The 27,357-nt window shown below is 39.5% G+C and overlaps 1 protein-coding gene across 1 annotated transcript in view; it reads left to right on the top strand.

The window, feature by feature from the left end:
• Positions 1–3,948: 3,948 nt before the first annotated feature.
• Positions 3,949–27,357, top strand: part of dst (dystonin) — a 97,558-nt gene continuing 74,149 nt past the window's right edge. The window contains exons 1-6 of the mRNA XM_086122401.1: positions 3,949–4,266; positions 4,481–4,512; positions 5,498–5,686; positions 10,427–10,640; positions 24,088–24,149; positions 25,442–25,531. Of these exons, the coding sequence (XP_085978527.1) occupies positions 4,083–4,266; positions 4,481–4,512; positions 5,498–5,686; positions 10,427–10,640; positions 24,088–24,149; positions 25,442–25,531 (771 nt within the window). The 5' untranslated portion in view covers positions 3,949–4,082. The remainder of the gene's footprint in view (positions 4,267–4,480; positions 4,513–5,497; positions 5,687–10,426; positions 10,641–24,087; positions 24,150–25,441; positions 25,532–27,357) is intronic.

The raw sequence follows: 27,357 nt of genomic DNA, 5'->3' as shown, positions 1-27,357 counted from the left end.
CATGAAGAGCTTGCCGCAGCTGTGCCACTCGCAGACCGCCCTCCAGTAGAGAGATGAATCAATGCAAGTATATGCACATTTTTTGTTTCGCGTTTTGTATGGAAGGCAGTTTGGCCGAAAATAAACTAGGAAGTTTCAATTAAAAAAAGAAAAAAACATAGGCAAAGTACAAAAATATGAGATGCTATCGTACTATGATTTCCGAATCACGTACCTCTGTGTGATTGATACTTTAGATTTATTATGTACAGCAATTTGTTTGTTTTGTTTGTTTGTTTGTTTGTTTATTGAACATAAAACATATATACAGTAATAATTTGACAGAAAATAAGGTAGATAAAAAAAGTAAAAAGAAAGAAATCAATCTTCATTCAACACAGTTATTATGTTCAAGGGAGTAGGAAGAAGTAAAAAACGTATCTAGTCCTACCCCGTTATGTGATTGTATCTAATAAATCATTTTTATATCAATCAGAAAAGAAAAAAGTAAGAAGAAAGAAGTCTCCATTAAGGCTCATACTTTACCCTTAACCGTGATATTTTTACAACTTTTGGTTTGTATCGGGATTATATACTTCCACACCCTGACACTCTTGTGTCAATTTTCTCTTGTATTCATAATGGATATTTATATACCTTTCTCTATTTATCAACTTAGTTCTGATTTATCATTATATTTAATGTTTTGAATTTATCATTTTAACTCTGATTGATGTAGGTTGTTTGTACTATTTTTTTGAATTTGTTTTTGAACTCAGCAAGCGATTTACTCATTTTCAGGTCCGTTTCGAGATTATTCCACAGATTAACACCTTTGATAGATACACTTCTTTGCTTGATGTTTGTCCTTGTTTTGAGTTTTTTGAATAAGTTGGTACCTCTTAAATCATAGCTGCTTTCTCGAATTTTGAAAAACTTCTGAATGTTTTGGCAGAGCAGGTTATTGTGTGCTTTGTACATTAATTGGGCGGTTTTAAAGTCAACCAGGTCATAAAATTTCATCGTATTTAATTTGATAAATAGTGGATTTGTGGGTTCCGTATATTTTGATCTATTAATAATTCGAATTGCTTTTTTTTGTAGGTTGAGAATAGGGAGTGTGTTTGTTTTGCAGGCATTTCCCCATATTTCCACACAGTAGGTCATATATGGTAATAATAATGAAGTGTATAATGTGTACAAAGATCTCTTATTTAGCACTTCCTTGGTTTTGTAGAGGATCCCTACGGTTTTGGCTATTTTTCTTTTTACGTTATCGATATGTGGCTTCCAACATAGTTTTGAGTCTATTACTAATCCGAGAAACTTGGTTTCATACGCTCTTTCTATCTCAATTGAGTTTACCATAATTTTAGCTTGGTGTTTGATTGGTCTTGTGCCAAAAACAATTAACTTCGATTTTTTCAGGTTAAGTGACAATTTATTTCTGTCGAACCAGTTTTTTAATTTGTTTAATTCGTTTTCTACGGTTGTCAGGAGCTGTTTCAGATTTATTCCAGAACAGTAGAAAGTTGTATCATCAGCAAAATAGGACACATTTAAATTGTTTTGAGACCTTGCAGATATCATTTATATATAAGATGAATAGTTTTGGACCAAGCACTGACCCCTGAGGAACTCCGTGAGTGATTTTCAGTTGATTCATTTTTTTATTGTTGAGTTGCACGTACTGATATCTGTTTTCTAAATAACTTTTTATCCATTTATAAGCTACACCTCTAATGCCATATCTTTCTATTTTTTTCAATAATATACTGTGATCTATTGTGTCAAAAGCTTTTTTTAGATCTAGGAAAACCCCAACAGTAAATTCCTTGTTGTCTATATTAGTGGCTATTGCTTCCACAAACTCCATAACTGCCATTGAGGTGGTCCGTTTTTCCCTGAAGCCATATTGATTCTCACTTAACAGCGCATGCTTTTGTATAAAGCTATCAAGTCTGCGAGAAAATAGTTTTTCTAATATTTTTGAAAATTGTGGTAGTAGTGATATTGGTCTATAATTTGTAAACCGATGTCTTTCTCCACTTTTATAGATTGGAATAACTTTAGCAATTTTCATTTTTGATGGAAAGATACCAGCTTTGAATGACAGGTTGCATATGTGCGTGAAAGGTCGCACTACATATTCTATAATCTGCTTTATTATTGTCATGTCAATATTAAAGCAATCAGTTGACTTTTTATTTTTAAAAGTTTTTATAATATTTGATACTTCTTCTTGTTTTACAGCAGTAAGGAACATCGTGGAGGAGTTTTTTTCTACATATCTATCTATTTCAAACAGGTTTGTTGGATCAGGAATTTGTTTTGCTAGGTTACTGCCGATGTTGACAAAATACTCATTAAATTCAGTTGCTATTTCTGCAGTTTTTTCCAAAATAGTATTTTTGCCTTTGATAAAATTCTCTGGATAATCCATTTTTTTAGGACTATTTCTGATTACTTGGTTAAGTATCTTCCATATTTCTTGTGTGTTACTTTTATTCTGCTCTAATAGTGCATGATAATGATCTCTTTTACTGGTTCTTATAATATTTACTAGTTTATTTTTATAGGTCTTATATATTTTTTCTGCTTCTTCAGTTCTCAATTTTAAAAACAATTTATATAAATTGTTTTTCTTTTTACATGCGTTTTCTATGCCTTTCGTTATCCATGGCTTACTTGGGTCTTTATACTTTTTGGAGACTTTAGTTAATGGAAAATGTTTATCATATAAGGAGATTATGGTAGACTGAAATACTTCAAACGCTGTATTTGGGTCTTCGTTTGAGTGACCGCTCTGGGTGTTTAAGTGCTCTTGAGAAAGCTGAGAGTCACATCATTCTTTAAGATTTTGCTTTGTATTTTTGCTCATTGTATACAGTACTCAGTTTAGTACATTTAATGTTTTTTTTTGTTGTTGTTGTTTTATTTTACATTCACGTAATTTCATTCGTTGAAATATTTGACTTTGACTGCAGGAACCAAGGGCAGCACAGTGACTTGGGCCTTCATGTGTGGCATTCACATGTTCCCTCGATGCAATCCCTACATGCTTCCCTCTCATGTTCCAAAAACATGTATATTCGGTTTATATACGGTATATGTGAATGTAAGTTGTTTAAATGCTAGCCAACAAGTGCCCTGCTATTGCATGATGTACCTTTCCTCTCACGCCAAAGTAAGATTGAATTGGCTCCAGCTCACCTAAGAGCCAAATGAGGACAAGCACTCGAGAAAATGGAACAGAACCGTCTCGAGGCACAAGCAAACTACGCAGCTGCTTGGGGACTCCTATGTGGACCAAAGTTTTAAGTATTTTTTTAAAAACACATTACAAAAACATGCTGGCAGGAACCCCCACGTCATATTCAGGTACAGGTTCCATAAAGCTTTGTCTGGCCCTCGATGGATGGATGTAGGATGCAAACAGGCATGGGCCACTGAGCCTGTGGGTCACACGCAGTAGGTACTATATGAGAAGTTCACCATGGTGGCATGCAATTCTAACGACATGATACCTCTGATGAACTGTTTTAGAAAAAAATGCTCATAATAAATGTGTTCCACCACCCCTAGCTCCAAAATTACATCATCCTTGTTGCATCAGTCTGGCATGAGAGTGTTTGTTTGCCCCTGAAAGGGTGTGCAATAATACCTCCATCCTGATCAAAACCCGTGGGTTTAAAAACATATAAGGATGTGCTTGCATTTTACAATAGACCTGGTGGAAAACATGTCAACATGATTATGTAAAGCTCTCCCTGCCATAGAGATCCAAAAGCTTGATCCTTTTTGGGCATCTCTGCAGCAGATTACTGCAAGAGCTTGGATGAATGTGCTGACTCTCTTCCTGCACGTTGACAGAAATGAATTAATAAGTGAGACTTGCTGCTGACTCACTCCCAACGTAACAGTACGGTAGCCTGGCTGCGGATATCGTTTGCGCTCCGCGAGTGGCCCAGTAAGCGTGATGATGATTGGCGAGCCCCCGTGCGTCTGCTGTGTTTTGGGCTTGGGGGAGGTAAAGGAGGCGGCGGCGGCAGAGGAGGAGGAGGTGTGAGTCAAGCGGCTCTCGGCTACCTCATCTCAGCTTGATGATGATCGCTGCCGTGTTTCTGGTCCTCCTCAGGCCGCTCTCCGTTCAGTGCGCGCTTTTGTTGCTGTTACTGTTACTCGGTACCGTTGCCACTATCGTGTTTTTTTGTAGCTGGCAACGCTACGTCGCTCGCGGGAAGCAGCCCATCAGATCAGCGCTCTCAGGGCGCTCCAAGTGTCGCGGTGAGTGTTGGAATATTGTTCATGTCCTCATGTCTCATGTTGTCATGGCTGCTCCATATAACAAGAATTTATTTGAAAGCGCCGAGCACCCGCTGAGGCGTTCATGTGCGCAAAGATGCTGTCAAAATGGCCCTTTCACATGAGACCTGTTTATCTGCCTTTGTACGCTGCCTCTTGAATTTACTGCAAGGCTAACCTGTCTTGTGTTCCGTAGTGGGCCTCCGAACGCATCATTTTCGATCAGAGGTAGGATGAACTTTTGTCATTATAAGTTTAGTACGTCATGCTCGTCATAGTCACCAACAGCATCATCGGTCATGATAATTTTTAGAAATTGTTACTTTACGCAGACTGTTAGTATGTTGAAATTGTTTTTATTATTACTACTTAAGATATGGCACCCGTTGTGGCTAAAACATTTGGCTTTACTTTGATGAAAGACCGCATTGCTATTTATGGACCACCAAGTGCGCAGTGCGCATGTGTCATCAATAATGTGGGTGATTTGGCAGATAAATTTCAAGCAGGTTTAACATTCACTTGTTTTTTTGCAACAATATCCAGAGTAATATTTGATATTTTGTCTAAGTAATAAATAATAAGTACATAATTTGTTTACAATTACAGTACAATATTTGTTGGTCGTTATTATCAAACGTCTGTGATTGGCTGGCAACTGATACAGAGTGTCCCCCGCCTACTGCCCGAAGACGGCTGGGATAGGCTCCAGCACCCCCCGCGATCCTAGTGAGGATCAAGCGGTTCGGAAAATGGATGGATGGATGGAGGGTTATTAACAAACGTATGCTCGGTTTTTTTGTTTCCGGTTATGGGACTTTGTTTTCAAAATAAAACGTGCACCTCGAACTCGGGAAACGTTTGGAATACTTTAATACACAAACCTAAAATAAGATTTAGAAAGAAAAACTCCATTAGAACTGAAGTGAAGTGAATTCAGCTGTAGCACAGGTGTAAACAATATATTCTAGGGATTCCTGGTCCTGAACAATTTTTAATAATAAAACTATTACTGACCCTTGTTTCTTTTATTTTGTAAACAATGGAGTGAAGATAGCTACTGATGAGTATGTAGGCAAAGTGTGCATATACTTCAATCTAATGGAATTGTCTTTGTTTGGACTTAGTCATTTCTGCTTCCTCAACTACTGTATATGTCAACCAAATGCACAATTGTTAAAGTAACCCAATTGTGTTTGCTCTTGTTTCCCAGGGCTTCAGACACAGTCCACGCCACTCCAGGAAAAGCTCACATGCTCGAGTGACAGAGGAAAAGTCCAATTTGGTGGAGGTCCCAGGCAATGAGTTGGATTCTTCATCAATTCTCAGGAAACGCAAAGTGAAGAAGCGAGTCCTGCCGGAGTTTTATCAGTCTGTGCAAGTCACTCCGACACGCAAAACTGTAGGTACTTATGGTGAATGGTCAAAGCTAATAGTGGAAATCAAAAATCTCCAAACAACTTTTAAAAGGCTTCTGTTACATAAAAAATTAGACAAATATAAACTATTTTAAAACATTTTCTACTTTTATGTGATCTATACTTCTACAAGAAAGTTTTTTTTCAATTGACAAAGTAAAAAAAAAAACTATGATCATGTGGTTGGATAAGTGCGCACACGTTTTTATGAGTAAGGATTCGCCTGTGTTATGCGATTTCGAACTCTTCATAGTTCCCTCCACTGTGCCTCGAATATGGCCCCAATTCCAACAAAAACAAAACAAAACACCCCAAAGCATGATGCTGCCACTGTATTTATGATGTTCTTTAGGATTTAGGCAGGCTAACATACCATTTCGAATTATGGCCAAAAAGTTCCACTTTAATTTCAGAGGACCATAACACTTTCCACGACACGAGAAAAGCCTTCCACCATATTCCACACATACTTGTATGAAGAAAATGGGAGATTGTTGATAAGATTTACTGAACAGCCAGTTCTTGCCAGAAAAAGCTGCAGATCCTTTAATGCATCTGTTGGTGTCTTGGCAGCCTCCCAGACCAATTTTCTTCTTTTTGTTTGTTCTTTTTTTCATAAATTTTGTATGGATGCTCAAGAAGCACCTTAGTCATGCCATTGTTGTGCCACATTTTGTCAACTTGATGATGTCTGTCTTTATTTTCTTTCATGGTTTATTAAGGACTTGCCGTTGTTTTTTTCTTTTTTTTTTGTAACACCCTTTTGATCAATAAGATCCCTCTGCTGCTGTGGAAGCTGTCTTTGGACTATGGCTTGTGCTGTAATGTGATTACAAAAATGTCAGGAAAAGGCTACAAAAGCAGATAAACTTTATTTGGGGTAAATCAGAGTAACTCTAAGAGGCAGGTGTGTGCTGACTCTTTAACGAAAGTTTGAATGTCATTGGTTGATTCCGAACACAGCCACATCACCTGTTCTGACAGGAAGTGCACACTTTTCAAGTACATCATCACAGTTGTTTACTTCCTCTCTCTAAAAGGCTTCAGAGAATGTGTTTTTGTTTCCATTGGAGTCCTACACATTTTTAGTGGAATGGTGAAAATGTTTTGAAATGATTGATCTTTGTCTCATTTTTATATCACTGATACCTGGCATTTGAGCAGATGTGTGTCAACTTTTTTCTCCCCGCTGTTTGTATGAAATGGTCACACAGTAGAGTTTAAATCTAAAAATACAGTTTAACTGGGTTTTTCTGTTGGTTGGGTGACTGAAAATAGGGTGTGTCCTTTTGGTAGCTGATGATCAGGCAATGTTGTCGGCTGCATTAGCATAATTGTCTTTGTCGTTTTCAATATTTTTGGAAGACAGGAAAAAGCACAATGTTTAGAACACCTTGGTATTTTTCATTGAGTCTTTTCCCTAGTGCTTACTTATTCACCCATCTGGTTGAAGATTTTGTTATAATATCGATAAAAATATATTTACATGTAATATATAATAATGTGGCGGACGACTTGAAAAGTGCACTTCCATATCTGGTAGATTGTATCCAATTTCGCACAACATTTGTCATCTATAATATAAAACTGCAAAGCTAGAACTCCATTAAAAAAAAGTGTAATATCAACAGTTGAGAGAATTTGCGTTAAATCTGAGAGAGTGGCCAGCTGTTTGGAGCAGTTAGAATTCTCCTGGTGAACACCTACTTCTAATATGCACGTACCGTGTAGTTTTGTTCTTGAGAAAGATGTCACACACACAAATAATATGAAGTGTTCAATGCAAGATATAAAGTATCATATGCAGGCATTCTCTTTCTCCAAGTGATGTCTCCAGACAGTGTGATAGAAATTGCATGGCTCAGATGTTTACACCAAGAGAGATGTGAGAAATGATCTCATCGATCTCTGCGGCTGTGCAGCAACTTCCCGCCTCCATTAGTCGTGCGACAGAAATGCGGATAGCGTATGAAACCCATTAAGATGACCTGAGACATTTGTTTTCTATTACAGTGAAATCCAAATCCACACTACTATCGGCAAAAGTATTGGGTCACCTGGCTTGGCATTACTGAAAGAATACATAATTCAGTTGCAGTAATAACAACATCCAGTCTTCTATATTCATTGATCCAGAAGAAAAAATGTGTGGTCAGGGTGGCGTCTCAATTTCTCTGATGGGTTTTGGTTCTATTCTTTCTCACCTTCAATCCTATTGAAATTAGAAGGAATTAGGGTGCCTCACCCAAACCTTATTAATTAATGAGTAGATTAACAAGTGTTTCAATACTTTCTTTTATACAATATGGCTCAAATTGTATTGTTTATGTTTTTTGTGTCGGTAAGAAGGCAGGTTTTTACTGGTGCCTGAATAAAAAAATAAAAATAAAAATACAACCACTACTGCCATACTGTTGTGCAGTTAGTAGCTTTAAAGTGTAGCGGAGGAGCACAGATAAACGTTCTTGAGGGTGCTTATAACAACTTCAAACATTCTATTTATAGGTGATCAATTTTGGTCTGCATTCAGCACACATGGGTGGGTACTTAGAAATGTGTTGTCAAAACATGCGTACAGATCTATGAATGCACCACTTTTTAAAAATGCAAATGCTTCTGTGCTTTGTATTTGACCTTTCTTGGCAAGTTTTATGTTCTAAAACCTAACTGAGAGTTATGCTGAGGGATGCAGCATCTTATTAGAGAGTTTGAGGTATTATTATTGAGCTAAGAATGATGTACCTCTTGTAAGACGGGGGATAAACCTTGAATTTAAAAAAAAAACATGGGATGGGCTCTAATCTGTCAGCTATTCTTATCCCTGTCCAGATTGCTGCTTATATAAAGGAGAGAATCATTAAGGCTGACCCAGGATGCACACTTTTCCCCATGGTGCTAGACTTTTTTGTATCATAATCTTATCCTTTTGTGAAAGGAATTATGAACACACTGAAAAGGATGATAAAAATGCCAAGCGTTATCATGATGAAATGTGAACAAAAATGGTTTCTATTATTAACAGTTTGACTGAGCTCAGAACAGTCCCTTGAAGTTGATTTCTTAAATTAGAATTCCTTCTTGAATCCCTGTAAATGTGAGATTTACACCCCCCCCCATTCAACTCAAGTCTTAAAATGACCTGACCAGTCTTGTTTACTGTGCTCTATTCATCACACATCAAAGTCATCTTTCTCTATTTCAGATTTTTTTGGTGCTCCCATAAATCAAAGCTACTTCATGGCATACTAACACACAGAGTGCACCACATTTCTCTGCTCGCACTCACTCGGCTGAGAGAAACGGCAAAAGAACTTTCTTCTTTTATTTTTTGTCCTTAGTGAGCTGTGCCTTTGTAAAACAATATATTACTGCACTATAGTGCTCTTTTACAATAGCGTTCTTGCTGACATCTGTTTCATAACTTGCTACGCTTTACAGCGTTTCAACATTGAGTGGGTTGCATATTTGTGAAATCAACCAAGATGGGCATTTTAAATCCCATGTCCACTATAATCCAAGACGTGTTTAATAGTTGTGTAAATTGAAAGATTTTGAAAAATCATCCGATTGTGATTTGTTTACCCTCAATATTGCAATTGTAATTTAATATGAAATGGTTCTTTTTCCATCGTCCTCTCCCCATGTATTTTTTAACAGATTAGTAGTTTAATTATACATAAATGCTTTGGTCTATTGGGTTAGATTTACAGTAATGTAAAAGCAAATGAACCATGAATCAATTGAAAGGTAGTTCATTCATCTACTTCAATTATAGCTATTTTACTCAATACTTTGACGTGCAGACACTTTCACAGAATTATTCAGTTAAATCAGATGACAAAAATAACGCAAACAAATTTGTGGCTTTATCACTTCATTTTTTCATGAAACAGTGGCATGTGGAACTGCACTTTTTTTGTCTTTGTGAGTGTCAGGTGTTTTTGTTTTTTTTGGTCTATGTGGGAGGTTTTTCATTGAGTATGTAATTTTTGGCCTATTTGGCAATTGCGGCACACATTCATCAAAGCTTTCTGACTGCGTCCAAATCCCCCTCAATAGTGTCACCTTATGTTTTATACATTAAAGCCTATCAGCGGGAGCCCCCTGGTGCTCTTGTCCTCCCAGCTTGTTCTGCGTTTGTATCCTGCTTGCACCTTTGCGGGTCGCTGTTGGCTCGCAGCCTCTTCTCTGGCTGGCTGGCGCGCATGACGGTGTGGAACACATGCACTGCCTGCCCTCCTGTCACAGTCTGCCTGCCAGCCTCGACAGCACGCAGCTCGCCATCACGACAATCTCATCGGCTCCTTTTGGAGCTTTGACATCACTTCGCATCATTCGCTCAATGAGCTCAAATCGTGACCGATCCGGAGCATCCCCACAAGGGCGTGGCACTGCGTGGACGCACGGAATGTGGGATTGAACGCCGGAAGAAGAAGACAACAATACGCAAATAGGATCTTTTTTTTTTTGGGCGGGGGGTGCTTTTTATGATGTATAGCGTGGTAAGTCTTGATGTTGACCTGGCGGGGGAGCTATACAGTATTGACTGCATGTTACCGTTAATTAGTGCTATTATTTGTTGTGAAGATGCTCTTATTTTATACACTTTGACCCCAATGAGACACATCTGACCACCCACGCCACACACGCATTTGCTCTTTAATTTCATAGTGACTGTGATTCAAAATAACGATTTGTTTCATTGTTGTCTCCTTTCGTCTCAGAGCTCCTGTTCGGGGAACCCTTCCCTCCACTGCTCCATGTCTTCCTCTGCGGATTTATCCGAGGAGGAAGAATACAGTGTCAAATCTGGATCGGCATCGCCGGCGCCTGGCGACACTTTGCCATGGAACCTGCCCAGACACGAGAGGTCCAAGAGGAAGATCCAGGGAGGCTCCGTTCTGGATCCGGCCGAGAGAGCGGTGCTCAGAATCGCAGGTGAGGAGCCACTTATGTTTTGCGGTGTGACTGAGGGGGAGGATGCAATTACACCGGGCGCACGCGTGGCGTTATTGTGATAAACCTTTTTATTGCCTGACACACCCTGGTCTCTCTGCTAGGGGCTGTGGCATGTGTGATGGTATTTTGGATTAGGATGATGGCCAGTTTTGATCGATGCAGAAGATGGCTAGAAGGATGAGTGGATAGAAATTTGAGATCACATAAAGATGGTTCATAATCTCACTTGTACTTCATTTTTAAAGTGTTCGATTTGTGTTGAGGTCTGGGCTCTCAAATTCACACCAAACTATGAATCTCCCAAATGTCTGTGTAAAAATAACAACATTGAGAACCGGTACACACATTCCAATAATCTGGATGAATTTCAGTGGTTTAATCAAAGTGAATGACAGATTATTCTGGAAATTAACACGATACACTCCAGTCATTTATTGGTGTGGGGCGTGTTAGGTCGGATTTTTCCTCGACTGTTTTCTTGGAAAACGACCAGGGGAGATAATATTAACCCTATTCACACAGGTAGGGGCCATAACAACGACGAACATTTTCTATTTCAAGGGTGGAGGGTGTATCCCATGCCTGCATATCATCTATCTATCCATTTATCTATCTATGTATCTACTTATCTATCTATTTTTCTATCAATCTATCAGTTCCTCCTTACTTCCATCCATCCATAATCTGTTAATTGACAAAACTAAGATAAACCCATCAGAAATCCGAAAAATAAAGTCCCGCACGCTTGATAGATTTGAAACCGGCCCAGCGATAGAGCGCCTCGACTGGATGCTGCAAAAAATGAATGCGTCATTCCAATCAAATTTGTGTAATCTTAATTTTCTGACGGATTCACGAAACCAAATGTCTGTTGTAGTACAGATATATCGCATTTCCTCCAAATACAACGATTGCATCACCTTGTAACAATAAAACAAGATTCCAAATTCGGCTATTTGAAACGCGAGGAGGGACACTTTTTACAGCGCGTGCAGGTCCGCCTGGTCGTTCCGTATCAGTCCAGTCAAGTCCGGGCAGGAAGTTGGTCTTATTGGACGGGCTGCACGCAAGGGAGGGATGTTGGGCGTTTCCTTCGGTGCAACAACAGCCCCGATCACTCTTGAGGAGGTGCTGCATTCACACAGGCATAGACCCACACACAGAGAAATGATACACGCACACACATGTTGTGTCCCCGTCGCCCGCTGGTGAGCGTTCAGTGTCTGCAGGCCGTGTCATGGCTCAGCACGCCATGCAGAGCTATCCTCTCTCGGACGAACAGGAATACCTCCAGGCTTATGAAGACGTTTTGGAAAAATACAAAGGTAATGTGACCGTGACCGGTTGTGGTGAGGATTTCGAATGTTGTCGGATTGCGGTTTGACAGCGCAATAGTCAGCATGACCCACCCACCCAAGCAGCCTGCCACCCCCTCTCCCCTTTCTCTTGTCTGACTCTGCTCGGATAATGTCCTTATTCGTGCTGTGCTAAGGTGGAAATAACTCAAGTGTGACATCATTGGTTGGGTTATATGATGAGATCAATTTGACAATCTGGTCATGTGATAGGAGTTTTGTTTAGATGCTTTGTGGAAGTAATCAGTGTTGAATAAGAAGCTATATGTGCTTTGTTGTTACTGAAATACAGCTTTTATATTGACAAGGAGGCACACATTTTCCCTCTTTTTCTTTACTAAATGATTTGTCAGATGATGTTGAGCCAAGTGTAGGTATCATATTGTATTGTTATGTCACATACAGCATTGATACACAAACATCTGGTATCAATACTGCCATGGTCGGTGGAGTTGTGTCTACATAAAAAGAAATACATGTACCGGTACTTGAATGCCTTGATTGTCCTAGCACTTGGTGCACAACTAAAATCGATTTTCTTACACACCCACTTAAACGCTGTATAGAAGGCTAACTTTTATCGCTTTAGTTACATACATATTTTGTATTCATAGATTGCAATAATTATATTGGTTATCCTAGAATTGCTGTATAATGTTACGATGAATGGCAACATCCTGTGATATTGTATCTCGAGTTATTCTGGAAATTTTCACCCCTGTCTGATGTCTTCCTCTATAGAGGAGTTAGTGCTATAGCATTAGTATATTTGTCTATATTACCGTGTATATTTTGTAGTTTTTGGTCTGTGCACTGGATGTCTTTAGCTGAATTAGTTTGGGAAATTTTGGTCAAAGTAAGATATAATATGTGACTTTAATGTGGCTATTCAAGGGAATTGGTTCTGAAGCTACATTAAAAGGTGACAAACAAAAACCTGCATGCATACGATACGTACATAGAGAGGCCCATTGAACATTTTTACATGTGCTTGAGTAGAGATTCCTTTCATTGTGGTCCACCTCTGCGATGATCTTCTGGTAAGACAGATGAGACAATGACAGAGCAGGATTAGGCGTTTCCTCCTTCGAAATGCTACACTCAAATGGATGTGGTGCTGTGGACGTGGGCACGTGAGCAGACTACATTAGTGAAACAAAATCATGCACATGAGTTGCCAGACCAGGCCAAAGGGTGGAGATCCTGTGGAGCTAAACTGAACCTGACAGCCCGACTTTAACTCGTGCGTCTCCTCTGGGCACATAGAAGCAAAGCGAAGCAAAAAAAAAAAAAAAAAGACTAGATAGGATACAAAGATGCACTTCGGAGTTAATTCCCTCAGCTGTTCTAATCCAGCAGGGTCAGTTAGCTGTGGTATTAAACACCCTCCTTAGACTCTATTGAGATCATATGATATAGCATAATTCGCCAGAAGAACTATGACCGACAATGAGCTGACTTCTTTGGATTTTAGCTATCACATAAACGAACACTCATATCTGAGCATCAGGATACAGTCGACTCCCTGCTGATTTTTACTTTGAAGATGAATTTTCTCAAGAAGCGTAAGACATGCTTTCTTCATGTTTTTTGGTGATAACTCCATGGTTTTATATTGAGTTTAATCATATTTTTATAGACAAAAATCGTAGCGTTTACATTCTTTTTTTCCTTGCTTGGTCTTTCATGTTAAATGTGAAGTGTATGGGAGATTGGATTTTGTCTTATAGGCTTCAGCCGGTGAACATCTTAATTGTTGCAAAGCACATGATTCTTACCTGCTTTCCAATTACAATGTTTGGATAGCATATCCATTTTATGGTAAGGTTGGAAATTTGAAGCCAGGCTCCTTTGTATGTGGCGTTTGCTTGTTCTCCATGGATGACATCTTGGATGAGTTCTTTTCCAGGGACTATTGCCTTTAACATTAAGAACATGTATCTTAGATTCTAAAGTCTCAAAATTGTTGAAAGGTAACTGTGAGTGTGAATCCTTTTTTTGTTAACTGTACATGTGCCCAGAGTCAGCTGAGATAGGCTCCAGCACAACTGCAACCCTTGTGAGGTACAGAAAATGGATGAATAGGCGGATATTTCGCTATCAATAAAACTAAATGTTATAAGCTAAATGTAATAAGCTATGTATCCAGGTAAACACAGATTGACCATACCTGCACAGTATAATGACATACAATTCAAGACCCCTATCTAACAATTCAGCCTTCCCAAAGATACAGTCACAATACTTTTTTGTTTCGTAGCTGAACATTTTTGTTGTTACCTTGTTGCCAAATAATGCAACTAAAATATTACAAACATATCACAGGGTGATTGTCCAATCGCACTCCATCTTACCAATATACGGTACAACGATAACAAAAAACATAATGTTACTCTGGTAGTGCCAATCAAAACCCAGTAAGGCAGACTGATTGTCAGGGAAGAGTTTTTGGTTTGGTTTTAATTCTTGCTGTTATGATGAGCTCAAGCTTCAAGCTTCAAGCTTCAAGCTTCAAGCTTCTTCCCATGTGATGATGAAAAGACTAAAAATAAGAACACTTTTCCATGGCAAAATCACAACACAGGCACAAAGACAAGCCAAAAGCCAGAGGGCTAATCTATGCACGAGGCGGAATTTCTATGTATCTCCCCATCTAGTCATACGATAATTATAGACGACAGTATCCGCAAATGTATTTACATTGACTTCACTGGTTGTTCATTTTAACGACCTCATTACATACAAAAGGAGGTACTGTCACATTGTGGAAACTCAGAATTATAATTGCACTGAAAAATATGTACATTTTCAGCATGTAACCTGCACTGTATTACCACCCAAAATTGGAATTGTGGAAGAAATGAGAGTTCCCAATTCAACTATGATGTGATTTAGCATACCAGAACTCGCATGGGGTCATGTATGTATTTGTTAGCGCTAGCTTGCAAGAATGCCTCACTAATTAGGTATTAGAGGTAATCACACACTTAACGACTTCGGGTCACACTGCAATTTAGTCATCGCTTTACAATAGACTATACACTTGTGGAATGAGATAAAGACAGCATTTCTTAGGTACATGTAAGTATGCAGAGCAATGGGTTGTGTTGGCTCACACTGTTCCAGCAAAGCCTGTTTGGTTGGCCACTCAACCTCTCAAATTGCCAACTGTCTTGAAATTGCCAAAGTTTCAATGCAATAAAACGTTTAGCGGTCCACTCCAATTCTGAACATTTAAATGGGTTCGAATGACAATATTATTACTAAACAGATTCTATACAAAATGTTTTTGTGCCTTAATACTGCAACTGCACAGCACATCACATTTCATGAAGTAAGCCCCACAAAACCTCAAGAAGGCTTTCGGTGTAATTCGGTCCCAAAGCACCCCCCTTCAATGCTACTCTTGCACGATACCAGGTTGGCGCTGCCTCCTCACCTCCTACTGAATCCAAATCCTATCTGGATTCTGCTTGCCTGGTGATCTTCCCTGCCGCTTACTGACATACCTTCGCTCCTCCATCCTGCAGCAGCAATCTCCCCTGACCGGACAAAGTTGATAAAGTGGGGCCCGATGGAAAGTTCTTTCAGCTTTTCCCTTGCCTGTTCTATCCTTTCTCCCAATTGAGCAAGGTGACACCACCCGGAATTTGCCCTCTGCCAGGCTTGACTGGCAAAATAACTTGACAAACTCAAGTCTAGCAGGCTTCCCACAGAGCATACAGTGGGGCTCTCTCTCAACCCCCATGGTGTAGGTTTGATGTGTTGAGTCAACAGGGCATCAACAAGAAGTTTAGCCAATGCGGTGGCTGTTTGAAAGTACTCTATAAATACAGTTGAGTTGAGTTGAGCTTCAGATGTGCTGCCAGGTTAGAGCCCTCTCTTGTGCTTCCTCCAACCTTGTCCAGCTGCCATGCTTCTTCATTGCTGTGGCCTTGACATGCTAGTTTCCTCCGCAGTCTTCCGGACCGCTCTCTGTTTCATGCTTCCTTGTTCCAATGGGCCAGCATTACTCCAGGTTGTTTTTACAGCTTGTACATTATTGAGTAACGTTTCAACAACTGTCATCGAAGTGTAAAAAAAAATTCCGCTTTCATGCACAATGAAAGTTGAGCTCAAAGCGTAGTCTAAATCCGCATGGGTGGAGTTTTATTTCTTTTGGTATTTTCCTAAACTCGCACAGGTGGAAGAGGGTTTTGGCGCCGTTGTGGGATGGAACACAGCCGACTCTCAGCCAATTGAAGCGATTTTCCTAATTCCCTTTAAAATCAGGGTGGTTGAAATGCGCACACAGTCCTTGAAATTGCAGAGGCAGAAATGGACTCTCTGAGGTCCGTGCATTACATTAGCATGCGCAAAGTGCGTTTATACAGTTACATTTGCAGATGAGGTAGTTGGCCGCACATGTGAGGCGGGCAATTACAGACCGCACCCACGATTGTGCACCCGCAGGCCCATAAGTATCATAATGTTAAAATATAAGAGCAATGAACACTGGCAAACAAAGGTGCAATGTAAAGGTGATTTGTGACGTTCATGTATCTTCCTGTGTATATTCCTGTCTTGATAGCCCTTTCTGGGGCTGGTCCATTTTCAAAAAAGTGTCCTTCAAAAAAAGTCCACAAAAAGCCAAAGAAAAAAAATCTAATGTGTTTTTGACATCAGCCGCTATAAGGGGACATTTTTGTTAAATCATTTTTAAAAAACGTGTTTAGTTCAGAAATAGCATGTATCAGTGATGCTAAATTGTGTGGTATTGGTGGGGCTGTTGTATCATAGTCTGAATAATTTATTTTTTGGAGTGTGTCATGGATGCGCTGTCATGACTTAAATCTGCAGTCAAATGGCCATATGTGATTTTGTCAAACAGAACCACGAGTGAGAGCATGTTGTTTTATTTCATTAATTATTTGCACTGTCACTCCCTTTGTCCTCCTGGGCGTTGCCCTGCCCATCGTCCCATGTCGACTTCCCCACTCATCACATTCGAACGACCCACTGAGGGGCCCACCCACTCCTCATCCTCTCTCCGCTGACTGTTATTGCACAAAAGACACTTTGTTTTTATGGGAGCAGCATACAAGTTCCACAGACTTCTCCATGTGTTAAGTTGATCATGGTGGTGGCTGACACTCCTTTTGACTGAGCAGTTGACATTTAAACACCAGGGAGCCACACTTTGAAAGTGTTCTCTCCTGCTCAACAGATTAACATCCCAGCACTGGAAAATCATTCAGTTAGTCGGTCAGTGCTTCCCCCTAAAAAAGCAGTGACCCTCAAAATCATCTTGTTCACATGAAACAAGAAGGGGCTTAATACATTTCGTACATTTACTGTATTTTTTTTTCTAGCAGGACATGATGTCATGTTTCACAATGGCACAGTCTGGTAGCATCATTGTACGTTGTCTAATTTTCAGGGTGCATATCCTAACCACCAAAGTACACAGCACATATTTAATACAACCCTCTTCGAAACGATCAATTTGCAGTCATGCTGCTGTGCAGTAATCTCATGATTGAACTGCCTGCCTGAAATTCTTTTATATGGCTCCTTCCTGCTTCATTTTTATTTTGCCAAAGAAGACATGCCCTTAGATCGGTTCATTCGCTGCACCCTGCTATCTTGATGACCATTTGATTTAATGTTTCAAGGTGAAACACACTCTTGGTCCATGTTGAAATATGTCTGAGTGCACTTAACACTTCCACAGCGAGCTGGAAAGAATGAGCATCATAACTTGATTTGAAATGCTTAGCAGCCCGCATGTATGTCACATTTACTGTATTTTTTAAATTCAATATTAAAATAACATGCCATAGACGATAATGGAACTTATAAATGAATCCCCCAAATTGAACTCTTACCATATTAAAAGCTTTATTGTAGTGTGTACGGTTTGTCTCAGTCTATTGCTGAGTCTATGGCGATGATTAGAGTCTTCTTCACTGCTGTCGCTGGTACACTTCTGTGCTGATGTCGCATACATTAAAAAAAAAAATAGAAATTAGCTTTATTTTGAATGGACTATGTGATTCACACCAGCAAAGCGCTCAAAATAGAATCTACTTCTCCATGTCTTAATTCTTCTGAAGTCATAATGTCTCAATTTGTTGATCATTAATCTTTAAATGCATGCTATTTTGTCCCTATAACAATGCTGAATATCTTTGAATTTTAATTGTGAAGTACACCAGCAGTTGCGTCACGTTAGTGTTGTATTTATATGCTGTCATGGTGACGAGGAGGAGAGCAGCCGGACCGGAATTCCATCCACCGCTCTGTTCAACTTCTCTCACATGACATCATCTATTCCGACTCTGACTCACAAGCTGCACCCAAGGCAGCCTTCCGCTCTGGCAATCACAGCCCTTCTCTGCTGAGTGCACATGCTTGCACTTTATTTTGTAATGGCAACAGGAAATAGATATGTAAGCAATGATTAGTAGGATGTAAAACTGATGTATTATTATTATTATTCTCATTATTATCCATCCATTATCAACACCACTTATTTTGCCGACTTAAAAAAAAAATTTGAATCTGCTCTCTGTAGTCCACATTGTCATTGCATTGCATAGTGGTGTTGACACACTATAAGGTCTGCTTTAAAAGCTCAAAACCTGTTTCAGCCAATGAAGTGTATTTGCGACGTTGCTTTGCCCTGCCGAGAACATCGACTGGTCTTGTCAGTCTGTAAGAATGACAAAAATTCATCATCTCGTTTGTTTACAGCTTAGAAGGATGTCATGATGAAATGTCTCTTAAATTGATGCGGGGGAGGGAGACATTTCGAGTTGACTAATCATGCTTTAGTAAGGCAGTGTTATATTTAGGAATGTATATTTTCTTTCATTCTACTTACATTCTTTCTCCTAAATGTGTGATGAGAATATATCTATCCATTTGGCCATGTTCATGCCATGAGTTCTAAATGAAGGCTGTGTCACATTTCGCAATTCAATATCAGAAAGAAGCGATGGAAATTGTTTGGAAAAAAAGGGCAGGCATTTGAAATGTGATTGTATCAGTGTTTGTCCATCACCATCATTCATTACACATGTAAAAGATTAAGAAGACGCGCTTCAATTGCGTTACATTGTGCTTTCTCTAAGTGTCATGATAATACATGACTGCTCTTTATTACTTTCTATCTTCTGGTTCAAGGCTCTTATGAACAAATAACACATAACATGCGCTGGTGACCCCTCACAGGACATGGGAAAGTCACAACTTTTACACATACAGTATATATGTATAGAAAAAAATGTTGACCACAGCCTCCCTTTATGCTTGACGCCGAGAGGAAAACAACTACTGTCTGTGTCGATCATATTTCGAGTGGGGTGGGGGGGGGGGGTCTTCATTCAGTACACTTGCACAATTTAATAAGATATACAAAATGCAGCTGCAATCAAATAAATGCAGCTTATATACTGTCAAAGACGTTTTGGTGGTTATAGTTCATAGTGGTATGCTGTGCTGTATCATAGCGAGAAGGGTTTCTGATAGTTTGCCGCACTCATGAATAAATTAAGCGAACCACAATATTAGACCCACTTGTGAGTATAGTAGCAATAGTAGACTAGTGCAGTTCTGCACTGCAAGCTACGAGCACATTGATAATCATACTTTGAAAGCAATACCTCATGGCTGTGTCAATCAAAACACTATTATCTTTGTCAAGGTAGATATGTTTGACGCACCTCTTGTATTTGATCGCATTAGACTGCACAGGTGTAGCTAAACTAAAACGATTATGCCTGATAGTCAGCTGTTTACTTTCATTGAACAAGTTCATCTTATTCATATGCACAAAGAGTGTCATATATTATTGTGATGTATTATTGTGCAAAGGTATTGCCCCCTTTTAGATGTTAAGTGATAGACTGTAAACTGTCTCAAACAGCGAAAAAAAGCAACGATGACATGCTTTCATTTTTGTGTACATGTGTCTGTTCGTCAGGTATCTGGCTACTTTCTTGTTCATGGAGGATTACAGGCACTATCATTATCATACCAGGTGTTCAATGGCCTTTTGTAAGATCCTTGACTATGTTTAATGAGCGCTCTTTAGTGTAACCCAGTTTACAGTACATTCCCTACTATATCCAAATAATTGCTGTGAAAAAGGTCATGAAAGCAACAAAGCCAGAGGTTGTCTAATGATTTTGCCCAGCACTTTATATTAATTAAGATTATGCATTATTTAATAACACCCTGTAAAGAGTTTCTGATGAGGAGCTTAGCCGACATACAAAGACTGAATTAAAATCCACAACACACTCATGTTGGCTGCATGAATGGAAATGAAAGTCTCAGAAAAGATTATGTGTGTGTGTGTGTGTGTGTGTGCCTTTGTAGGGGCAGCATGGTTTAGGGTTCTAGTTATTTATAGCAATGCACATGTGCTTTGCTGAGGTCTACAAATAAGTGTCTCGGGCCAGGCGCTCTCGCGGCTGCGTGTTATGAGCGCTTTGGTGGACTCATTAACACGAGGGGCCACCGGGTTGTAGACAGGAACAAAGCACACCCACTCATTCATGTGACATTAACAGTACACAGCAGTGAGAATAAAACACTTTGCGTCATGTGACAAAAAATAACGGGATATTTGAAACCCTTCATTATTTTTCTGGATAATGTTCAATTTGCAGTCAAGTTTGGTGTTTTCCGAGTTTGGTCATGTGATGTTCTCAGGCTGACTGATCGTTAGCTGAGCCCTAAGCAACTATGATGGCATTTTCAGTCGACAGCAAGTGGCAAAATGCCGCCCCCTAAGATGGTTCCAGACGAAGGGATATCGCTGCTTAATTCATATTGACTTTACCTTTAAGTACACTGCAACTGCACGAGACATTTACTAAACCCACTTAGGAAAACTGTCACAACAGAAAGATAAGTGACAACATGTTCATTTATCCATCCATTTTTTAATACTACATAATTTCACTAGGATCACTGGTTAGTTGGAGCTTATCCCAGCTGATTGTGGGCAAATATTCTTGAAATCATGTTTTCTTCCTCTTAAGATCCTGAAGAGGGCATCCTCATATTGTACTCCCCTTAATATTTTATCCAAAATATTTTCTGATCTTTCTCTTTTTGCATATTAAAGTCCTGCTTTGTTGTTTTGATTGACACAGTAATGTGATGGATGCAACTGTCGAGTGAATGATGCCGAAACAATTACCGGTACTTCGGCTTGAACTGAGCTGTTTGATTTGTGAAACCCGCTGAGCCGTTGCTTACGGTGTCTGAGTGTAGGATGAGGATGACGCTGCCTTTCCTGAAAGACTTTCCGAGCCGATCAATATCATTGATTTAGTCATAAGATGATCACAGTCTTTGTGGGGAAGAGGTGTAACATGGTGTCATCCTGCTGTGGATTCATATTAGCATCAGCACTGTTTGCACAATTACATCAAGTGAAGTGATGCTCACACTGATTTTGTTTTCTGTTTGAGTGATATGATGTTTGTTGTGACCTATTTTTAACTTTTTAAATTTGAGGCCATCATACTATGAAATTGTCAACCCCCCTCCCAATTCTCAGAAAGCCTTTTCCATTTATTTTTAGATTAGGAGAATGTTCGATTAGCATGAAAGTCAGCAAATTGTGGTTTCAGCTAATGCTGAGATACGACATCCGAGTGTAGTGATGTTGAATGATAATGAACAGAAGAAGAATCAGTACATTTAAAATATAATTATCTGAAAGTTTCATAGTTTTACTTCCACACCCTTGAAGCTTTTTTTTTTTTTGCATCAACTGCAGGGCACATATAGAGTAGACAAAAGTGTTCACACTCCCATTCAGCTATGGACAATTTAAAGTCTTCAGTTAATCACAGAGGTCAAAGACAAACAATCATTCACACTCATTTTAACACTTATGTACAATTTAGAGCCAACAGAGATTCAAACCCGGATCCCCGACTTTAAGGCAGGCATTTTAAGCACGATACCAACGTGCACATGCAAATATCTAGTTTAAAAGTATTTGAAGTAACTTTTGTCATTCTTTGTTTTTGTTCAATGCCAGATATTTGCATGACTACACAGGATAATATGACTTACAGGCTTTATAATTATTTTCTTCCGCACTTTAATAACCTCACAAAGAAACATTCAAGACTTAAAATTGCACCATCAGGGATTTTCCATGATCTGTGTTTATTCTTGCCTTGGATGTGTTCAAAACCTATTCCTCCGTCGAAATGATTTTGGGAGTTTTGGCATTTACACAATGGAGATGATGATGAACAGATCTGGATTGGTCAAGGTGTCTTAGATAAGATCTCACTCATCAAGTGAGGCAATCATGCTACATTGTTCCATCAGTGTCTTCTGTGTCTGTTGAACTTATTTGGAACCACCCTGAAATACTCTGGGCTTTTTTTCCCCCCTCTTTCCTTCCAAGAAGAAGCACTCATTTCTTCTGTGGCTTTAAACCCCGCTGCTGGATAAACACTAAACTCAGTTTGGAATCGTGAGTCGCCGTGGAAAACCTGACAGAACTCGTTTGTGATATAGAGGCTTGTAGGTATGAAGGCAGGCGCAGAAAATCGAGGCTGTTTTCTCAGTCGCTCGTCCACATGGTAGCATTGTACATGAAGAAGTAAAATCCCGTTGACTGGGCCGCTGGAGCTGGTAGAGAAGATGAAGAACCTGCTTGAAACCGACAGGCAACTCAGGGCTCACCTGGTAGCTCTGATGTGTTGTATGGGTCAGTATTTTTCTTTCAACGTGAAGCAGTGCCTGTACTTGCTTCTGCTTAATACATAAGCTAATGTAACCACAATTCTAGCTCTTTTTTTGTTTGCTTTTTACAGTTGAATGTGTTGTGATCAGAGTGATGCAATATCGTAGAGGGCTAAATAAGTTGTTGCTGTTTTTGAGGTTGACTCTTGTTCTCTTGAGTAATCGTCATCATTGGGTGTGATCGTTTTGGCAGTCACTGAGGGTAATTTAGAGCGCTTGCGAGTGGAACAAGCTGAATGCATCCGGAAAGTGGTTCATGGCTTTAAATGTATCGCGGTCAGACAGCCGATAAGAGCATGTTGATGTAAGACTTAATTTATTTTAAAAAAACAACAACTTCTTTTTCCTCCCCTGACTTGCATGCAATACATATGCCACTGCTGGAGATGTTGCTTTGAGGACACAGCACAGAGAGTGATGCAATTTTTTCCCTTTTCTTTTAATTTATTGGAACAAGTGTTACTCATATAGCATGCCGTTTCTTTGCTACAACTGTGCAACAGATGGAGGCGGAATGTGAAGTGAGAGATTTCTTTTGGGGGGGGGGGGGGGGGTTATAAAGCAGGCACAGTGAATTTGCAATTTTCTCATCCATCCATATGCTGCTGAGTGAATTTTCTGCTGGTGGGTGTTGAGGTGGAGCATAATCAGCTGAAATTAGCCTCCTAATATGCAGTGATTCTGCAAAATGGATGCAACAGAGCGGTTATAGGACATATGGCAATAACTCGTCTCAGCCTTTCCTTGTCAGTTGTGCATTTCAGACAGAACAGCGACATGGAAACAAGGCGAGGGGAAATGTTTGCTTTAACGGGCAGGAAAGGGCTTGTGGGTTCGACGATCCTGGGCAATGAAACACATTTTCTTTATTTGTATGTTTGAGCAGTGACCGGTACATATGTTACTAATTGATGTCTTTTGGTTTGGCATAATTGCTTGAAGCAAATAACTAGCAATGCAAAATCTGTTGATTGTATGGAATTGAAAATGTAATCTTGATGTAACGTAATCATGTCTTGAAGCAAGTGTGGCAAAATGGAAAGCGCTAATTGACTGCACATTGCTGGGGAGCTCTTGATTCTGTTTCTATTAATTATTGGCATGAAGTAAAAGACGTTGGCGAAGGCCTACTTCCACCTACCCTTCCCCGGTGCAAACCACGTTTCTATATAAAGCTCAAACAGGGCTTACTGATGAAAGAGTTGTGCGATATCCGATCATCTCTGGTGTTGTCTTATGTAAATGTGAACAGAAAAACAAACAAACGATGATCCATGTCTTGTTTTTTTTTTCTTTTGCTTCCTCAGATGAAAGGGACAGAGTGCAAAAGAAGACATTCACAAAATGGATCAACCAGCATTTGATGAAGGTATGTAGCTAATTTGAGATACAAATTGTTTCCATCATGTTGAAATGTCTGTTTTAAATAACTATTTCAAGTTCTAATGGGCTCTGACATGCACAAGGTTAATGAATGCCCAGATGTTCTGAAAACTTGGCACAAGAAGTCATCCAGGATGTCTTTTGTTTGAAGTTGCCTATTGTGATAGTTCATTTGTGTCTGTAATTGAACAAAAACACAGTTAATTTCAATCAACATAACTAACCAGCAGACATGGCAACTCAGTGAAAGACATCAAACAGCAGATCCATTTTTTGCATACGTGTTTTTGTAACATGCGGTCTGGGCGAACCTCGGTTCAACCGAGGTAAAACACACATATAGCCTGAATGGAAAATGGGCGGCTGTGAAAACGGTGCCAACCGACAATTATTTTGCTAAATTATTGTCATGACTTCATATTTGAAATTGTAAAGAATAAGCATTACGTTTATTCAATTTAAGATATTCTGTTGAATAAACTCAACTCATCCGGGTTTGCAGTGTGCGATAGTCTATAGTTCACCGGTGATCCGATAAATCATACAGTATTTGCATTTTATAATGTTAAAAAAAAAATCTCATTTTGAGAATGAATATTTTATGACTTTAACTCCCATTCATGACAAATCAGAAGTGCTGAGTAATAGTTGGGAATCTGCTGGGATGACCCAATAACATTTGCAGGGTGCAGGTCTATTTTGGCCCTGCAGCTATGGCTGGTATTTGGGATTACAGTGTTGAAAGCACTGTGTGAAAGCAGGTCAGCAGGAGGCTGATTGTAGAGGCCTGTTATTTAGGCCACGAAGGACAGAGAAATGTCTCCGGGAAACAGAAGGTCCCGGAAGTTTTCAAGTGGTCTGGCTCAAGTGCATAACTGACTTTTGAGAATGCTTTGATGATACAATGTGTTTCGAGTAAGATTTCTGGCAGTTTAGAAACTCTTTCAGAAATTGAAAGACTCTACTAACTCTGAAATTGAGTGTCACCAAGTGTCTGTAAACATTTGTGACATTTTTTGCAACGCTCAAAATGGTTACAATATGTTGAGTGTTGACCAAAACAAAAAACAAACCCCGCCCCCAGTAAACAGTAGCTTGTCTTCTCTAGCTGCATTGTAAGTTCACTTGACAAATCTAGAGTAGCCGCTGTGGATTTGTGAATGATTTTTAAAGTAAATTCCACTTCCCAAATGTTTTGCAGCATGGGAGCATGAGAACGTCCCGATTGTTCTGCTGTGTTAATAACATCCTATTTGAATTTTGACCATGTTCCCTTAGGTACGGAAGCATATAAATGACCTGTATGAAGACTTGAGAGATGGACATAACTTGATCTCACTGCTTGAGGTCTTGTCTGGAGACAAACTGGTGAGTTGCTATTTTGTTTATTTTTATTTCTGATGATCTCTTGACGTGATGTTTTGGTATGATTGAATGTGTTGATGTCGAGGTCTGTTTTCTGTAAGTATTGATATCGATATTTAGTCAGTATTTTTGGACACTCAAAATAATGTTATCACCGACATTGATTAGTCAGGATTTGCTGTGCTGCAGAAGAGTGTTATGCTTGATAAACAAGTAATATCAGCGATGTGTCTCATTGATGAGCTAGCAAACAAGCATATCTGTCTCTGCAATTTCCTACCTACGTCTTTCCAAGTTTCACAGCAGTGCATTGTCAGGCCGTAGAATTGTTTTCTTTCTACATGGTTGGTTACTCTATGTCCCGAAGATTTTTCTTTTGCTCCCTCAAGTGGCCAAAACTGCATGATTTATTTACTTATTCTAGTAAATTCCGCAGGGAGGGCATACTTGAAATGCCATTTTTAGGAGTCACTTTGGAATGTGACTCTCATTTGAAAAGTTGCATCTCATAAGTGGACTCATCAGAGGAAAACTATCAAGTGGGATATCTTAATTCAGCATTGGCTCAAAGGAGTTGACAAATACTTGGCAGCCAAAGAGTAATGTCGTTGTTAAAGTTCCTTAGTAACTTTATTAACTCACTAATTGTGAAGTGTTATGAAATGAAAGCATGGAATAGGAATAACCAATCAACTTTTTTGCTCACCAGTCATTGTGGTTGGTGACTCTCTGAAGTTACCAGCCAATCAGAATTTCCACCAGCCACTTTAAACTCCGCTATGTCCTACCTCCATTGTAATCTCTGTTCGTTTCTCGCACTGGTTGCACTTGTAGACTGTAGCGTGAAATACATGCATTCTCCCAGCCAATGGGAAAATTAAATGTCATCACATCGGATTACTGCACAGTATACTGTATACTGGAAATGTAGGAGTCATTGCCTGGGGGACAAATAGCTGAGAACAAAACATAACATAGGGTTGGGCCTCATTTAAATTTGAATGATTCTGGTTCGAAGCAATTCTTGATTTCGATGATTTTTTTCCTTTTGGGGGGTATCCAAACTACGGTCATTCACTTTCAGTGTCATAATCAGTCGATTATGACACTGAAGTTTAGCACACTATAGGCTGAGGCTGTTAACTTATTCACGTCATGCAACGTATTTTGCACAATTTCTTCTCATGTCCCGATTATTCATTGAGTTTAAAAAAAAACCCCACACTTGTGATCGGCGCTGGGTGCAACCCACATTTGGCAAGTTGATGGGTGTCACTTTCTAACCCTAGGAATAACCAGTAGTTTATTACATTTCACTTGTGAGTATAGCAGACCAACCCCCCTCACTGTCGCTGGCTGATAAAATTGCCTGGGCTGCTTATGTGCTTCAATCATGAATAGTTATGTCAAATGTATGGAAAACATTTGTACCATGTTGACAGCTTCTCTTAACCACTTGCAATTCTACTTTATTGGATTGAAATATATTCTCGACCTATCCACTTTATTCCACGCCCCATGAACCTAACGTGAGTTATGTGTGCAACGTCCGGTATGACCCGGCGTTTTGTTTACATGGTCAGTCCATGCGCGAGTCCACTTTCCAACATTTCAATAGGGCCTCCTACTCATGTAGCGACGTACGAGACGACAGCAACACTGGTGATTTCTGAAATCTATTTTTTCGGCTGTGAGGCAATGAGCAATCTCAAAAGCTCTGAGGCAAATCAGTACCTACACAGAGCTTGGACACAGTGTTATTTAGCTTAAAGCAGACGTCGGAGCTAGTCAAACCAACTGCTTCCAACCACATGATGGTTATACTTAAT

Source organism: Hippocampus guttulatus, chromosome 10 (assembly GCF_054856545.1).
Source record: "Hippocampus guttulatus isolate MCC_2025c chromosome 10, RoL_Hgut_1.0, whole genome shotgun sequence".
Lineage (NCBI taxonomy): Eukaryota > Metazoa > Chordata > Actinopteri > Syngnathiformes > Syngnathidae > Hippocampus > Hippocampus guttulatus.
The sequence above is the reverse complement of the archived record's forward strand: the minus strand, read 5'-3'. Positions and strand labels throughout refer to the sequence as shown.